This window comes from Entelurus aequoreus, linkage group LG17, assembly GCF_033978785.1.
Source record: "Entelurus aequoreus isolate RoL-2023_Sb linkage group LG17, RoL_Eaeq_v1.1, whole genome shotgun sequence".
NCBI classification, from domain to species: domain Eukaryota; kingdom Metazoa; phylum Chordata; class Actinopteri; order Syngnathiformes; family Syngnathidae; genus Entelurus; species Entelurus aequoreus.
Genome location: NC_084747.1, coordinates 37,930,084 through 37,947,307, shown reverse-complemented (window position 1 = coordinate 37,947,307; position 17,224 = coordinate 37,930,084). Strand labels below are relative to the sequence as shown.

At 38.8% G+C, this 17,224-nt stretch overlaps 2 protein-coding genes across 4 annotated transcripts in view; one reads left to right on the top strand and one right to left on the bottom strand.

Annotated features, from left to right (window-relative positions):
• The window catches only part of pi4kab (phosphatidylinositol 4-kinase, catalytic, alpha b), a 55,558-nt gene that overhangs the window by 27,181 nt on the left and 11,153 nt on the right, over positions 1–17,224 (bottom strand). For all 3 annotated transcript variants that reach the window (XM_062025646.1, XM_062025647.1, XM_062025648.1), the window contains 16 exons: positions 14,404–14,476; positions 14,064–14,326; positions 13,908–13,974; positions 11,998–12,146; positions 11,861–11,926; positions 11,673–11,769; positions 11,377–11,568; positions 11,176–11,276; positions 10,724–10,853; positions 9,582–9,711; positions 9,398–9,493; positions 9,124–9,307; positions 8,911–9,014; positions 6,731–6,899; positions 6,594–6,644; positions 72–180 (listed from right to left, as the gene is read on the bottom strand). In XM_062025646.1, coding sequence (XP_061881630.1) covers positions 72–180; positions 6,594–6,644; positions 6,731–6,899; positions 8,911–9,014; positions 9,124–9,307; positions 9,398–9,493; positions 9,582–9,711; positions 10,724–10,853; positions 11,176–11,276; positions 11,377–11,568; positions 11,673–11,769; positions 11,861–11,926; positions 11,998–12,146; positions 13,908–13,974; positions 14,064–14,326; positions 14,404–14,476 — 1,981 coding nt within the window. The remainder of the gene's footprint in view (positions 1–71; positions 181–6,593; positions 6,645–6,730; positions 6,900–8,910; positions 9,015–9,123; positions 9,308–9,397; positions 9,494–9,581; positions 9,712–10,723; positions 10,854–11,175; positions 11,277–11,376; positions 11,569–11,672; positions 11,770–11,860; positions 11,927–11,997; positions 12,147–13,907; positions 13,975–14,063; positions 14,327–14,403; positions 14,477–17,224) is intronic.
• On the top strand, positions 514–4,444 carry serpind1 (serpin peptidase inhibitor, clade D (heparin cofactor), member 1). Its single transcript, XM_062025649.1, has 7 exons — positions 514–586; positions 715–993; positions 1,065–1,708; positions 1,787–1,935; positions 2,781–2,905; positions 3,695–3,839; positions 3,921–4,444. Exons 2-7 carry the CDS (start codon positions 728–730, stop codon positions 4,110–4,112), a joined length of 1,521 nt encoding a protein of 506 aa, XP_061881633.1. The 5' UTR covers positions 514–586; positions 715–727; the 3' UTR covers positions 4,113–4,444.

The window sequence follows — 17,224 nt, the reverse complement described above, 5'->3', positions numbered from 1 at the left end:
ACACATATGCATAAGGTTGTCTTGTACTTAATGATAAAATAAAAGATTTGGCATCATCAACTTGATCCAACCTGATCCTTCCACAGCAAAACCCATGACCACTGAGTACAACCAGAAGTCTCGAAACAGCTTCTGGAGGCGAGGCTTAGCCTCTTTGATGGGCGGAAGCCGTCTGGTCAACTGTAAATTAGAGAAATATGCATGGTTCAGGAAGAAAAATAGGAGTGCAAGAAGGGACCATTTAACATTTAAAAAGAGTAATACAAAATGTAACACATGTGAAAGCACACCTAACCTGAATCAAATTATAACTAATTAAATTGTGAAATGAGTTACTATAAATGAACAACTAGACAGCTCTTTGTTGTTAAAATTGAAAAGCAGTGACCAATATTGTTAGCAGTGACCAATATTGTTAACAATGACGCCAAATTAAGTTCCGAGCAAAAGATGTTATTGAGCCACATGACTTTTGGGTCTATTTGATCTGGGCTATTTGTTTTGGAGGAGACGACGTCAAAGTTCAGTTTTGTATTCAATTCTCTACTCTTAGCACCACAAAAACACACAGAAGCACACAGCGAAGGTAAGACAAGCGGAGAGCAGACATTTTCAACTTATATTTTCACGTTTAGACATTCAAACAAATGTTATTAAAAGTGAGGTTAAATGTTTGTTATGCAGGTAATTGTGTATGTTTGTTTAATTCTCCAGTGAAGCCTTCAGGATGCAAGCGATAGTTACGGTGGTCTCAGTGGCTTGCCTGCTGGTCAGTCCAACACTGGCTGGCATCAAAGACCTTGCTTGGCACTTTGAGGATCCTAACCCAGACCCGAGGGGTATTCAAGCTCAGGGTGCTGGGGATATGGAAGCTATCCCCTTGGAGTTCCACAAAGAAAACACTATTACCAACGATCTGGTTTTCGATGGCTTTGAGGACGAAGATTACATAGATTTTGATAAAATTCTATCAGCGGGCAGTGACGACTACATGTGAGTATTGGTAGGAGGATTTGGGGCAATACAATGTAAATGCTGGATGATGAGTTAACACAGTTTTTCAGTGAGGGGGATGAAATTGATGAAATTGCCACTCCTGCACCTGACATCGACATATTCGCTGAACCCTCCGACCCAAAGATACGCCGTGCCAGACTCCTGCGGCTCTTCCACGGTCGTTCCCGCCTCCAACGCCTCAACATAATCAACGCCCGCTTCGGCTTTAACCTGTATCGAAGTCTGCGTAATGATGTCAACCAGACTGACAACATCCTGCTTGCGCCAGCTGGGATCTCCATCGCAATGGGGATGATGTCTTTGGGAGGTGCAAGTGGAACCCACGATCAACTCTATAAGGTTCTGGGATTTGCTGATTTTGTCAATGCCAGCAGGCACTATGACAATACAACAGTGCATAAGCTCTTCAGGAAATTGACCCACAGGTTATTCCGAAGAAACTTTGGCTACACGCTGCGCTCCGTGAACGATGTGTACGTAAAGAAGGACATCTCAGTGAAAGATGCTTTCCGTACAGAGACAAAGGCATATTATTTTGCAGAGCCACAGTCGGTGGACTTTAGTGATCCTTCATTTTTGACCAAGGCAAACAGACGCATCCTAAAGATCACAAAGGGGTTAATCCAGGAGCCACTTAAGAGTGTTGATCCAAATATGGTCCTGATGTTGCTAAACTACCTCTACTTCAAAGGTGGGTGTACACGGACTCTTCAAGAATTTTTCAACCCAAACAGATAGACCCCATATTTGCAATTTCTTACATTACCAGGCACATGGGAACAGAAATTTCCCAAAGAGATGACCCATTATCGAAACTTCAGAGTGAATGAAAAGACAAATGTACGAGTGCCGATGATGACCAACAAGGGAAACTACTTGGCCGCTGCTGACCATGAACTTGACTGTGACGTCCTACAGGTGTGTTACGACGGTGTTTCTTAACCATGGGATGACAAATATTTTTCTCAGTTGTGGGCCGCAGCGGTGTCAGTTGCAATAAACCTTTCCACCACTTGTGGCAGTAATGACAAAATCAAACAAACAGAAGTCTGGAGCTAAAGTCTTAAGTGCAAAAATTATGACTAAAGTGTTGTAGCTGTATTTTCATTTGCACTTTAATTTTATTGACAATTTAGTTAAGAATCATTCATTATTAATTAAGTTTATTTATTTTAGCACAACATAACTGTACATTTTATGTACATTTTATGTACATATGTACATTTTATTGTTCGTCGGTTATTTATGAGTCAGTTCTTATGCAGTATATTTGAGTTGTACTTCTTTTTCTAATCAGTCTGACCTAAACCTAAAGTATATTATGTGTTAAATAAATAATATTTTTTCTGATTAAGACATGGTTTAAAATCATTTTGAACAGTTAATAGTTAATAATAGTGGTATGATTTATTATTAATTTAGTTAGAATTTATTTATTTTAGAACTATGTAATTGTATGTAAATTGATTTTTGTTGGTTATTATGAGTCTCTTCTTTTGATTAGTATTCATTTTTGTAATCAGCCTGACCTAATCTTTGTGATTAACACATGGTTTCATATCATTGGACAAGGTTTATCATGTTAAACTTTAAGTAGGTTAGATATAATTACTGAATACAATTCAAATCAAAAGTAAGATTACTAATTCAGTGTTAATATTCGAGTGGGCCCCTACGTGGTGGAAAAGTTGGGCCCGAGGTCAAAACGGTTAATTCCAGTCTAGTAAAAATTCAACTGAGCAGTGCCATGCTGTTGTTTTCAGCTACCGTACTCAGGAGACATCAGCATGCTCATCGCTTTGCCAAGGAAGATAACCGGCATGAGAACTTTGGAACAAGAGATCTCGCCCACAGTGGTCAACAAGTGGCTCCAAAACATGACCAACAGGTGAGTGGTTTTCTTCCAACAAACCACATGCAACAACTGAGAAATTGTGATTTAATATATGTGGCAGTACCAGACGCTCAAATATAACAAACCCTGGGGGATACTGTGGACATTTGAAAACGGAATAGTTCAGCTTTAAAAATTTCCCAGAAGAATGTCAAGAAAACAGTCTAAAAGTCAAAACATATCCAGAACTTGAACGAAAATAGCACCAGGTGAAGTGACTCAGTATCAACTGATCTCCTGGGTCTCCTGGTCTCTCCTGTTATTTGTGCTTTTATATGCTTTCAACTTGATTCATGTTGTTAGCTAATAATAGCGATTTAGTAGATTTTAGCTACTAATATTAGCAATCATAGAATGTATAGACTGTCATAACAACAACATGACTGCAAATTGCTAGTTGCGTCCCTTGGACGACTTTTTGTATGTGTACACCCTCCCTGCGCTATCGTGTGGATGAGGCAGCGGTAAGTGACAAGCATGAACGGCAAACAGATTCCTCAGAGGGCTGAGAAATGTGTATTCAGTATAATTAGTAATTGTAAAAAATAGAGGCACTTTAAAATTATATGTTCTGTTAAACCACTGATAGTATAGCTAGTAACTGGACATTGTTTTTATCAACAACAAAAAAACCTTCAGCAACTAACTGCTTTTGAGCTGAAAGGGTTCACAATAAAAAAAATGGGAAGGGAAATTCAGACTGGGAGCTCAGCCATGGTTCTGTGAAGGTCTGGCCACATTTAACAGGGGGATTCAGTGAAGCTAATTTCAGGAGTTTTGCAGGACTCGTGAGGTGGTGATACCTCGTTTCAAACTGGAGCAGAACTACGACTTGGTAGTCAATTTGAAGGAGATGGGGCTCACTGACTTGTTCCAGGACAGTGCAGACTTCTCTGGAATGACCTCAGATAAGGTTGCCATGAACTGGGTGAGTTCATATAATTTATGTTAAAGTCAAAGGGGTTGAAGCAGCTTTGTCTGACTGTTTTTTTTTTGTATCCTCATAAAGCTGAAGCACCAGGGGACCATCACAGTGAATGAGGAAGGCACAGAGGCTGCTGCTCTGACCCAGGTGGGATTCATGCCTCTGTCCTCCCAGATCCGCTTTGTTGTAGATCATCCCTTCCTCTTCCTCATTTACGAGCGCCGCACGCAGTGCTTTGTGTTCATGGGCCGGGTGGTCAATCCGGCACAGAACTAAAATTTGAATAATGCATTTCAACTGTTCCCTACAATTTCAATGTCATAGGAGCTTGAATGTGTTTTATTACACTTTATTGGTGCAAAATGAGAAAGCAATGAGAAGCAATAATCCTTTATGTCCGTGTGTTGTTTTACTAAACACTGAGCTTGTCCAAATGAGTCAATGGATGTTATCCTGTCTGTTAATGTTTTAACTCTTTTTTTTTTTTTGCAATGTTTTTTTGGCGATATGTACTTTGGTGACCTTCAAGGGCTTACCGCTGTACTGATTGCAGAGGAACTAATAAGAACTTAATACAAAAAGAACTAATAAAACATTTTAAATAACAATATGTGTACTATTGTGATTGTAGCTTGCAGTTTTACAGAACAAAACCACATCATATTCAGAGCTGTTTCTAATATTTTGGCTAACAGTATAGTGTAGAGCAGCGGTCTGTTTTTAAATATTGTTAAATTAACACCTCTCTAACAGTGGCAAACAAAACTGTGCATCACTGTCTTGGTAAATATTTTTTTGAGTGCAGTAGAGTGTGCAGGTGTACCTAATACTGTGGCAAGTGAGAGTACAACCATTCAGCAGATGTTCACACTCAGCTAACCAACTAGGTAAATATTTGTTCATCGCCTTGCATGCTAACTAAAAGTTTCATCAGTCATGTAGATCATTTAACTGAACTCTGGTTCATGCCAGCTTGTCTTAAAAGGGTCATGTTATGATGTTTTTCTACATTTAAAACACTTCCGTGTGGTCTACCTAACATGTAATGGTGGTTCATTGGTCTAAATTTTGCATAGAATACTGTATGTTTTACAGACCATCTTCAAACTGCTTTTGGAATGTCTCTTCAGGATGCGCCATTTTGTTTGCAGTCTTATTTACATGCCTCCAGTTCACTGCGTCTTCGCCACGCCAGCCATGTTGTAGTTTTTAGCGTTTCCATAATGAGTCTACTGACAGATATAAGTTAGAAATATACACTACTTTGTATTAGACATGGCAACCGTGGATGATGCATTTGCATGTAGAGCCAGTCTGCCCCACAACAAGAACATAAAGAAAAAGAAGGAACTTATTGACTACAATGTCGGACTACAATGACGATCAAAGCTCGTTGGGTAAATCGCTACCGTATATGGAGATATCCGCTGACGTCACATGTTGGAAAAACGCCACCAGTTGTGCAAATTCCAAACAGCTCGTTTGGAGGAAATATCAAGGAAGGCAAGATTGTTTTATAAATATCTCTGCAATGCCACCATGGCTTGATTTAAAATTGTCGGGACTTACGCAGATCTCAAATACACAAAAACAGGTAATAATATGTAAGGAAAGTTTGTTTTGCATAATAGGTCCCCTTTAAAGGCCTACTGAAACCCACTACTACCGACCACGCAGTCTGATAGTTTATATATCAATGATGAAATCTTAACATTGCAACACATGCCAATATGGCCGGGTTACCTTATAAAGTGCAATTTTAAATTTCCCGGGAAATATCCGGCTGAAAACGTCTCGGTATGATGACATTTGCGCGTGACGTCACGGAGTTTGCGGAAGTATTGGGACACCATTGTGTCCCAATACAAACAGCTCTGTTTTCATCGCAAAATTCCACAGTATTCTGGACATCTTTTGCAATTTGTTTAATGGACAATGAAGACAGCAAAGAAGAAAGCTGTAGGTGGGATCAGTGTATTAGCGGCTGGCTACAGCAACACAACCAGGAGGACTTTGAGTTGGATAGCAGATGCGCTACCGTGAGTACGCAGCTTTCTTTTAAACATTTGATCGCTTGCCCGTCCGTGCGTGCCGCTATGTGCATGTCACGTACGTAACTTTGGGGAAATATATGTGCTGTATGAACTTTGCGGAAGTGAACGGTACTTTGGGCTGCGGGATTGAGTGTGTTGTGCGGGTGTTTGAGTTGTATTGGCGGGTAATATGGACGGGAGGGGGGAGGTGTTTGTTATGCGCGATTAATTTGTGGCATATTAAATACAAGCCTGGTTGTGTTGTGGCTAATAGAGTATATATATGTCTTGTGTTTATTTACTGTTTTAGTCATTCCCAGCTGAATATCAGATCCCACCCGCCTCTCACAGCATCTTCCCTATCTGAATCGCTTCCACTGCCCTCTAATCCTTCACTTTCACTTTCCTCATCCACAAATCTTTCATCCTCGCTCAAATTAATGGGGTAATCGTCGCTTTCTCAGTCCGAATCGCTCACGCTGCTGAAAACATGATTGAAAACAATGTGCAGATGTGACATTACGCTACTTCCGATACAGGTAAGGCTTTTTTTAATCAGCGACCAAAAGTTGCGAACTTTATCGTCGATGTTCTCTACTAAATCCTTTCAGCAAAAATATGGTAATATCGCGAAATGATCAAGTATGACACATAGAATGGATCTGCTATCCCCGTTTAAATAAGAAAATCTCATTTCAGTAGGCCTTTAAAGGCAACAACTCACCACAGCAATTACTGGGATGAGAACACCGAGATTCCCAGCACTACTTGAAGACTGCAGAAGACGAGAAGACAGAATTGTGTTTTTTACATCCCATTACCAAAGAAAGTACATGCATGGAGATGTATCCAAATATGTACTTTGAACGCTTGCCCCTTATCTGATGCCCGCTCACTGGCTCGCTTCCCTTCTAGGCCCAGTTGTACAAAAAGTTCCAGGAGGTTCATCATGAGTTCATCCACCAGCTGCTCCCCCTGCAGGTTGGCAGCAATGTTGGCCAAAGCGTTTATCACTGCCAATGAGCAGTGCCTTGAGTGGAAATAGAACAAAGGTGGATAAGTGTTACTGCATTATTTCCATCATTAGCAGTTTACCTATCAGATACCCTCTGTGAAGAAACTGTTTGGATGGTTTTCATGTATATTTTCATTCAGTGATTTAAGCACTGGCATGCGATGCACTACAGGTGAACCTCAAAAAATTAGAATATTGTGCAAAAGTCCATCCATGTCAGAAATGCACCCTTAAATATGAAACGAATATGTGATATAAACTCATTACATGCAAAGTGAGATATGTCATGCCATTAATTGTTATAATTGTTATGATCATGGCTTACAGTTTTTGAGATTTTCTGAGATTTTCATAAGAATTAAACCACAATCATCAAAATTATATCAAGAGAAGGCTTGAAATATCTTGAGTTGCATGTTATGAGTCAATATCATATATTATGGTTCATGGTGTAAGTTTATTTTGAATATGCATACAGTTAAAGTATGATACATCACATATTTATCCCTTTGGGTTAAGTTTTTTCTTGCCCTGATGTGGGATCTGAGCTGAGGATGTCGTTGTGGCTTGTGCAGCCCTTTGAGACACTCGTGATTTAGGGCTATATAAGTAAACATTGATTGATTGATTGATATTTCCAGTTTCTAATTGCATGTCTTAAAAAGGAGTGGGAAGAAGCAGAGCTTATTTAATTCTACACCTTTTTCATTCCATAGCAATTACTAACACATTTGCTTACTTCCTGTTCTCAGTTTGTACTCAATTTGAATCCACAAATGTTACATAATAAAGTTGTAAATCAATATTTAAATATGTTGTAATTCACATAATGGAATGAATAAGATTACCCCTACGTTTCAATAAAGTTTAAAAAGTTTAACAGGATTCTTTTTCCTTGTACTTTGTAATCATTTTGAGTTCGCAACAGTTTCTTAAACTGGACCACATTAGTACTTTCTTCGACTTCTTTGCTTAATCCATTCCATAATTTAATTTGATAATGATTAAATGTCTTAAGTGTTGTTAGTGCATTTAATTATTTTAATTTAGATTTTTCTCTATGGTTAAATGTATCCTCTTTCATTTAGAGTAATTGTTGTACATTTTTGGGGAGAGCTTTTAGTTTGCTTTGTACTTGTACATAATTTTAGCTGGTTGCAAATGCACCAAATCATTGAGTTTCAATATTTTTGATTCAGTAATTAACTGGTTTGAATGTTCTCTATATCCAACATTAGTATGTATTATTCTAACTGACCTCTTTTGTAAGATGGTTAGTGAAACCAAACAGTTCAGTTGCGATTGATTGAATGCCCTGAGATTACAATGACCCGGATGAATGAGAATAGACTTAGTGAATGAAGTACACTTTTGTAGTTATTTCCCAGTATTTCTACACAATAACTCAGATATGGTAACACCAGCGAGCAGTAGAGAATATGGAATAATTTTTGATCCATAACATATTTTGCTTTATTCATTACTGATGTAGTTCTTGCCACCTTTTATGATTACACCCAAAATGTGGTTTCATTTACTCTGCCAAAGTCTACTCCGTCTATTTGTATTTGCATTCATGTTTGACTCTCTTCTAATGTTAGTCTAATGCTGTAAATCAAATTGCTGAAATAAACAAACTTTTGCACGATATTCAAATTTTTTGGAGTTTCACTTGTACTACAAAAAGCAGAGATGTACGATACGGTACTACACACAACTCAAACTATGCTTATTTGTAATTGTAGTTTGTAAAACTACAATGCATTATAATGAGGGCTGTGGATTAAATAATAAGTACAAACTAGAACGTTGTTGATAAATAGGGTGTTGATGAAATAATAACATAAATATTTACAACATTTAAATAAATAAATCAATTTACAAATACAAAAATAAAAACACTAGGTGTTTCTAATATTGTGGTCACATAAAAGCGGCAACAGATTCTCACAGAATTGGCATCGTCTTAGAAATTGATATACAGTAGTTATCATTCAATGTCAGAAGCCCTGACACTAACACTTACCTGTAGCCATGATCTCTGGAGTCCTTGGTAGCAGAGTATACGACTGAACTGGCCTTCACACTAATTTGCTGAAACAGGTTCCACACTTCCTGGTAGATGTATTGCTAAATGACATGATATTTACAATATTTACCAGCCTTGTTGTAAGCTAATTTCAGAATAAACTCTGACACTTGTCTAAGCCAAACAGATGGCTGCCTCATTCCGACTTACATTTCCTGTAATGACCATGCAGCCCAGCTGGTCTATTATGAGCACGTCCAGCTGGGACGGAGGCTGACAGAACTTTTGCTGCAAGATCTGCAGGATGTGCTCCATCACTTTAGGCGTGTCTCTCAGAGCCACGGCAATGTGGCCCAGAGCCCGTATGGTGTGATCTGGGATAAGATGTGCATCCCTGGCAAAAAAAACAAGGGGTGTTATAGGAGCTTATTGTTTGTTCACAAACATTTAGAACTGTCTCATACAATGCAGAGCTGTTGCTCACTTATCATTTTCCTGTGAAATGTAAAGACGGTTGGACAAGCTAGCAAGAAAGGCCTCCACAATGACATTGTCCATAGTCAGACCAGCTATTAGACATCTGTGCAGACAAAAAAGGAATCCATGTTTTTTTTGTTATGCTACAAGCATTTCTCTTGTTGAAGTTATGTAAGCCTTTTGCATCAGACCTGCAAATGTTGTCGATGGAAATATCTCGGAGCTGCTCGTACATGGAAGGTTGGTCTTTCTTGTTGGACAGGATGCTGAATGTGGACTGGGAGTGCTCATTGGTCACATTGATCCTAATTTCTCCTGTGCCTTGACAATGAAAACAGAATGCAAATGATTAAGGGGCTAAAGGGGAACTGCATTTTTTTAACTTGACCTATCATTTACAATCCCTATGTGAGACAAGCACACATGTACTGTTCTTTTTTTAATGCATTCTAAATCATGAACAAACACTAGCAAGAGTCAGCTAATAATGAAGGTAATGGAGATTTGATCTATACCGCCCACAAAGACCTCTAAAAAACCTACACAATTAATATACATAGTGTAAGTATATATGTAATGTAGGAGCCGGCAAATTCCTAACATTTCAAATTTAACGTATTTGTCATTTTAAGCATTACCGGAACATTTTGACGTGCATTGATTTCGCAGAGAGCACTGATTTCACAAAGCGCGTCGCAATGTTCGCCATTTCCTTCAACAACAACAACTACTACTACTGATTATGGCAGCCTTACTGAGAGACAACGACTACTACTTTGGGACAAAAGATGATCTAGAACTTTATATTTTTGAGCCTGAATATACGGAAGATTTGCAAATCATGCTATAGCGAAATACTAAGGATCATGTATCACTAATGCTAAGTGCTAAATAAGAAATACAAACTATAAACATAATAAAACAATCACTAAATGTCCGCTTTCAGTGGGATGCCAACTGATTGGATGTCTATATCTTTCAGCACAAGACTTGCGTTCCCTTTTAGATGATGAATTAATTGTAATCCTCACTCAGGTAAAAAAAAAAAAAAAGGTGGGCGCAAACGAGCATCTTGTCTTGGTTACCTCACAATGTCTTCAGTTCAGGTGAATTTTAAAGTTGACCAACTTCTCGGCTTATAGATAGATAGATAGTACTTTATTTATTACTAATCAATGGTGACCAAGACATTGATGTGGTAATGACAGTGTTATATAATCACTTGTGTTGCACTGCTCTGTTAGCTCATAGCTGGGTTCTAATCCACCTGTTTAAAAGAATACGCTCTGGAGCAAAAACTATTATGGTAGCAGGTTTACTTGTGTGCTGGTACCTGAATTGTACTGGCTGTGGTACTTGTAAAGCTTTATGAGAACAGGGGAAGGAACCACCAGGAAGTCCCTGAGAGATGTTGAAGCAGAGTGAGCCACCACAGGAAACCTCTCACAAAGACGCCCCAGGCCCTGCAAAATAGAAGAGCAGCATCAATATGTAAAATTAACATTAATCAAAGCAAAACCTAAGGGGAAATGTATAATTATATTGCACTAGATACACTCAAATACAACTGTATATTATACTATGATCCAATACAAGAGATATCATAATGTTCAGTTTTAATTGACAGTCAGATATGTATTTATTTAACAATGCTACAACAACTGTAAAGAAAATGGATGTAATTGGATGGATAAATGAATAGTATTGTGGTGGTGATACAAAACTGTGTACCTAATATTTTGCCTCTAATTGTATTCTAGCTACAAGTGAAATGCAGTGATTTACCTGCAGACAACAGATGAGCAGGGGCATGTGAGCGATAATTACTTTACTTGAGGTTTTTGACTGCAGCTTCTCGGTCAGTTTGCTGCACAAGTTCTCAGCTCCTGACATGTGGAAAGTCAAACACACACACACTCAGCTGATTGCTGATTGGGCTATAGCGAAACAGTGTGATGGCCACCCTCCAGGCTAATAATCGATTACCTTGCTCATCTTTGACGGCCCACACCATGAGGTCAACGCAGGCAGCGTTGGCTTGGCAACGGAGCTTTAGGGGGCTCTGTTCTCCTGGCAACCCCTCCGCGTCATGAAGTACCCGTTGCAGCTCTGACTGACTACTGCTAAATTGTTCCAAAACAAAGTCATGGACTTCCCGCACAAACGCCGGTTGCAAGGCTGCGATGCACAAAGGAAGGAGTAAACCAGTATGTGGGTTGATTTGAACATGACTTGCCTTTGTTTTGGAATAAACATGGATATAAAACACTTGATGGATTTACCATTCATGTTGTATAGTGTGTCTCGCAGCATTTTGAATATGCATACATAGAGAGGGTCACTGAAGTTTTTGTAATAGAGGTTGATTCCAGGGTTAGACTTTGGCAGAACACACAGGAAAGACAAATATAAATTACATGAATAAAACGACACAGTTTTGACTTGATTGGCAGTTCCACATGACATTTACCTCTGTTGCTTCAGCTATGGTGGCATCAAGGGTTTTCAAAAAAGATTCCGAAACAAACACCTTCACCTAACGAGGACAAAATACTCAAGGTAAAACAAACGCATGCTGTAGGCGTTAAAGTTACAGTAGACACCTACCATGCTGAGGAGCTGGTGAAGAAGATGATTGGGTACCTCAATGTGTTTCTCTCCCTCTACCAGGAAGAGAGGAGACACTGACAAACTGGAGCTGATGGTGGAAAAATAGTAGCCAGGATCCATTAGCGTGCTGTCAGGGAGGTAAGCACCTGGAAAGAAATAGACGAGTTGAGTCTGTGACCCTAATGTTAACAAAATATTTAATAAATTATTATTACATGATATATTTCTAAATACAGGGTTCCCCAAATCATGAATATAAACTAGGTTTATTATTGTGGTTGTAGTCTGTAGTGGTAAAGAACTGTACTGAAACATACTGTTTTTAAATATTTATTATATATTTAGAGCAGTGTTTCTCAAACTGTGGTGTGTGTACCACTAGCAGTGTGCTGTAACGCCGTTAGTTTCGGCGGTAACTAGTAATCTAACGTGTTATTTTTTTATATACAGTAACTCAGTTACCGTTACTGCATGATGCGTTACTGCGTTATTTTACTTTATTTTTATGTAGTATCGGCGAGAAACTGAAGATCTGAGTGTGTTTTATTGGAGCGCTCCGGTGGAAAAGAAGAGGCGTGCTTTCCCCCACCCACAGAAAGCACGCCTCCCCGCAGGGTAGACGTTCCTCCAGAGCCGTACTTCGGGTCTAACAACCTTCACTTTACCCGGAAGAGGGTCTTTACAGCTGAGGGTGAATGACGAGCCCGGCGGTTTGTTGCAACTTTGTGACTTTATTGCACGCAGCCATCCACCAAGCTAGAGCACCTACAAGCACTCACTGTCGCCGCTCCCTCACCTCTCTCGCCCACTCACTCACTGACGTCACTCACCTCTCATGCTGTCATATCTTAAAGGGCCACACACACACACACACACACATACGCTACTCTCATAACAACTAACAAGACATCATGGCGAAGCCAGAAGTCGAGTTTTTTAACATGGAGACATTCTCAATACTTTTCTTTTGTCGAGCACAAAGAAAATAACATTTTAGTTAAATGTAAGTTGTGTCTTGGATCAAAGATCCTATCTACTTAGAGTTAAAGTTAAAGTGTCATTATGTTGCAGCTATTTAAAATAGTTTTATCAATTTTTTCTGGTCTGAAATAAATTGGCCCTTTGAAACAAATCTTTGTCTTTGTGTGTTGTATGTAGACCACATTGCTTTCTGAGTTCAGTGATGCAAATGCATGTCAAGTTGATCAACAGATTGTATTATTCTCAATAACAGTACTGAAATGAAGGCTAAAAGGGCATTAATGGGAGCCTTAAAAAAAGGGGGGGGGGAAAGAAGTAACTAAATAGTTACTTTTCACAGTAACGCATTACTTTTTGGTGTAAGTAACTGAGTTAGTAACTGAGTTACTTTTGAAATAAAGTAACTAGTAATTGTAACTAGTTACTGGTTTTCAGTAACTAACCCAACACTGACCACTAGTGTGTCCATCTAGTGGTATGCCAAAGAATCACTTGATAAAAGTACAGTGTTTTATTTTCCTATAATATAACAGAGTTACCGTGCAAACAATGTGTAATGTTAAAGTGGCCAAACATATTGAATATACTTGTTAAATAAAACCACTGCCTTATTTTTAATGAATACTTAGGCCTACCATGCTACTGTATTTTAATGTTGGTCATTTTGGTGGTACTTGGAGAGCTAAGTATTTTCTGAGTTAGAGTCAAAATATCAAAAACAACTGAGTATGAGGCAGTGCACGTGTATTGTATATTGTACCCCTGTAAACGACAACCACAACAATGCACATATTGTTAAACTGTTACGTTAGACATTTAAATGTTGTACAGTGTACTGTATGCTGTAACTCCTGTATTAAGTTGTGCAGGTTAATCTAGTATTTTGTTTGTGTAGTATACTGTATATCAGCCTCTGTGTCTCTTACCTTCAAAATATTGTGGGCCAGGTGTTGTGGGAGAGCATGGTGAATTTCCCCCTGCATCTGCACAAACCTATGAGAAACACCACTTTAACACCAAGCAACAAACTCATATGCATATAAAAATTGGTGGTGAAATTTTTTACATGTATGTAAACACACCTGTGCAGAGAAGTCTTGGCTGGCCGCAGCGCGTCGACGCAGAGTGTCACTTTGGTAAACCGTCAGCAGGGAGGACGGAATAATAGAACGAAAGTCATTGAAGGATCGGCGCCGCACACCTTCCGTTTCCTCTGGGACGTAACGGGCCTGAGGCGAGTCTTTGGGAAACAACTTAGACAGGAGGGCTTCGTCGGTGACGCTGTAGCGACCAAATGCTCGTGTCATGCCCAGCAGGCTGGGAACAATGTGTCGGCACAGGTAGACTACAGAAGAAGAAACAGAGAGAAAGAGAGTCAATATTTTTGCAGGACTGTTTTTCTATTGTGGGGGACACTATTACCTTTGTCATGGTTATCAGGTTTTTGGCACATTCCCTGTAATGTCTGCATGACTTCCATGATGGTGTCCAGGATCTGAGTAAAAGCAGAACAACTTAGCAAAAGAGCATTCCTATTAATCTGTGCTACCTCTACAATACACTACTATTACTACTACTGGTTCTCAACTGGTGGGTCGGGAGTCAGGACCCAAAAATGGGTAGTGGATAGTTTCTCAAATGTCTCAGACATGCATTTGACACATGTTGTTTTTTGGAGAGAACATTTGAAAAATAACAGATTTATACTGATACACCTGCAATTTACACTTTTATACATTTGTCCTTTTTTAATATTTTATTTTAACATAATTTTTTTTATGATGATGTTCTTTCTCAGTTTAGTTGTGCTCCTTTATGCACTTTGCATACATAAGAACTTAAAGGGATGCTTGCAAGTTGCTCAGTTACATTTTTTAACCTTTCAACATTTTTTAAACCAAAAATATAATGATAACACTCCTGGCTAGCTGATGTTACCATTAGTGGTTTAACAGAATACTGCATATGCATATATATGCAGTACAGAATACTGCATATACATACACACATATATATATATATATATATATATATATATATATATATATTTTTTTTTTGTCACTCACTGCTGTCTGGTCTACACGTAAACGAAGGGAGTGTGTGCACATACACAAAAGCAGTCCAAGAGAAGCGACCACTGTAACAATTTGCAGTCTTGTTTTTGTTACGATACGCTATATATACAGTAAATGATAGCTAATGTTAGCTATCCAAATTGCTATCATCACATAAAGCTAATATTCTTCTTCTTGTCTGTGAAACATCTACACAGTGTGGTTAAGTCCTCAAAACCAGCACACTGTATCTGAGTTTGAGTTTTTTTTAAGATTCCTGATTGGCTGAGGATTAGGCACTCAAATAAGATGTGCTGTGCGGTCTGGTTGATGAATCCATATTGTGATTGAAGTGCCCAACACCAGTTTGTAGGCGATTTAGGGGGACACATTCCTTGCGGGGTAGTTTGGCGGCAGGTGGCAACATTGTGTTTGGTTGGAATGTAAATTGGTTGGGCCGCTGGTTGGCGAGCTCTCCATGCTTCAACGATGTTAAAGTCGGAGCTCCAAAGAGTTGCCACGTGGCGGAAGAAAAGGCGACAGGAAAGTAGGCGTCAGCGGTCCAGTTTTCAGTTCACGACAAGATTGTGGAGAAGATGTCCTGAGTTCAGTCAGGCTCTGTTCTCAAGTCTGTGGGTGAGATGCTCTTTGTACAAGGCTGCTGGTACAATGTCAGCAAGCACTGGCAGGAACTTTGATGTGGTAAACCACAAGCAGCCAGTGATAATCCTCAGTGTGGCATTGAATGTGGTGTAAAGCTTATGTGTGCACGCTCTTGCACCTCACTGGGGTATCGTACTCTGCAGGTCTGTAGATCAGAGTGAGGGCAGTTTCTTCCCATTATCTACGTATTATTTGTCAATAATTACAATATGAATGTAATATTTTTTTATCATATTAGAAAAAGTACTTTAGAGTTACAATGCATGCAGCGATGATATTTGTGCCATTTTGTGTTTTACACTACAGCATCTATTCAGACAACAAGCAGCAGCAGCACATTTGCTGGTGAGAGACAGACTCAACGTGTAGATCCAGGTGAGTGTTTGCTATTTGTAACGGACTATAGTAATAATAATTTTTCAATTAAAAAGTATACAACATATATGCTCAACAGTAATATATATATATTAGAGATGTCCGATAATATCGGTCTGCCGATATTATCGGCCGATAAATGCTTTAAAATGTAATATCGGAAATTATCGGTATCGTTTTTTTTATTCTACCTTCCTAGTCACGTCCGTTGTGTCCTTGGGCAAGACACTTCACCCTTTGCCTCTGATGGCTGCTGGTAGCGCCTTGCATGGCAGCTCCCGCCATCAGTGTGTGAATGTGCGTGTGAATGGGTAAATGTGGAAATACTGTCAAAGCGCTTTGAGTACCTTGAAGGTAGAAAAGCGCTATACAAGTACAACCCATTTATCATTTATCATTATTATCTGTATTTTTTATTTTTTTAATTAAATCAACATAAAAAACACAAGATACACTTACAATTAGTACACTAACCCAAAAAACCTCCCTCCCCCATTTACACTCATTCACACAAAAGGGTTGTTTCTTTCTGTTATTAATATTCTGGTTCCTACATTATATATCAATATATAACAATATAGTCTGCAAGGGTATACAGTCCGTAAGCACACATGATTGTGCGTGCTGCTGGTCCACTAATAGTACTAACCTTTAACAGTTAATTTGACTCATTTTCATTAATTACAAATTTCTATGTAACGGTTTTTATATTGTTTTACTTTCTTTTTTATTCAAGAAAATGTTTTTAATTTATTCATCTTATTTTATATTATTAATTTTTTTAAAAAGGACCTTATCTTCACCATAACTGGTTGTCCAAATTAGGCATAATAATGTGTTAATTCCACGACTGTATATATAGCGGTATCGGTTGATATCGGTATCGGTAATTAAGAGTTGAACAATATCGGCAAAAAGCCATTATCGGACATCCCTAATATATATTACTGTTGAGCATGTGGACCAAACCATTTTTTTAAGAAGGGGCACAGGGAATTATTAAAAATAGAATATTGTATGACTGGTGGATTTTTTTTAAATTTTGATATGTATTAGTTGCAATGAGGTGGCGACTTGTCCAGGGTGTACCGCGCCTTCCGCCCGATTGTAGCTGATATAGGCTACAGCCCCCCCCCGCGACCCTGAAGAGG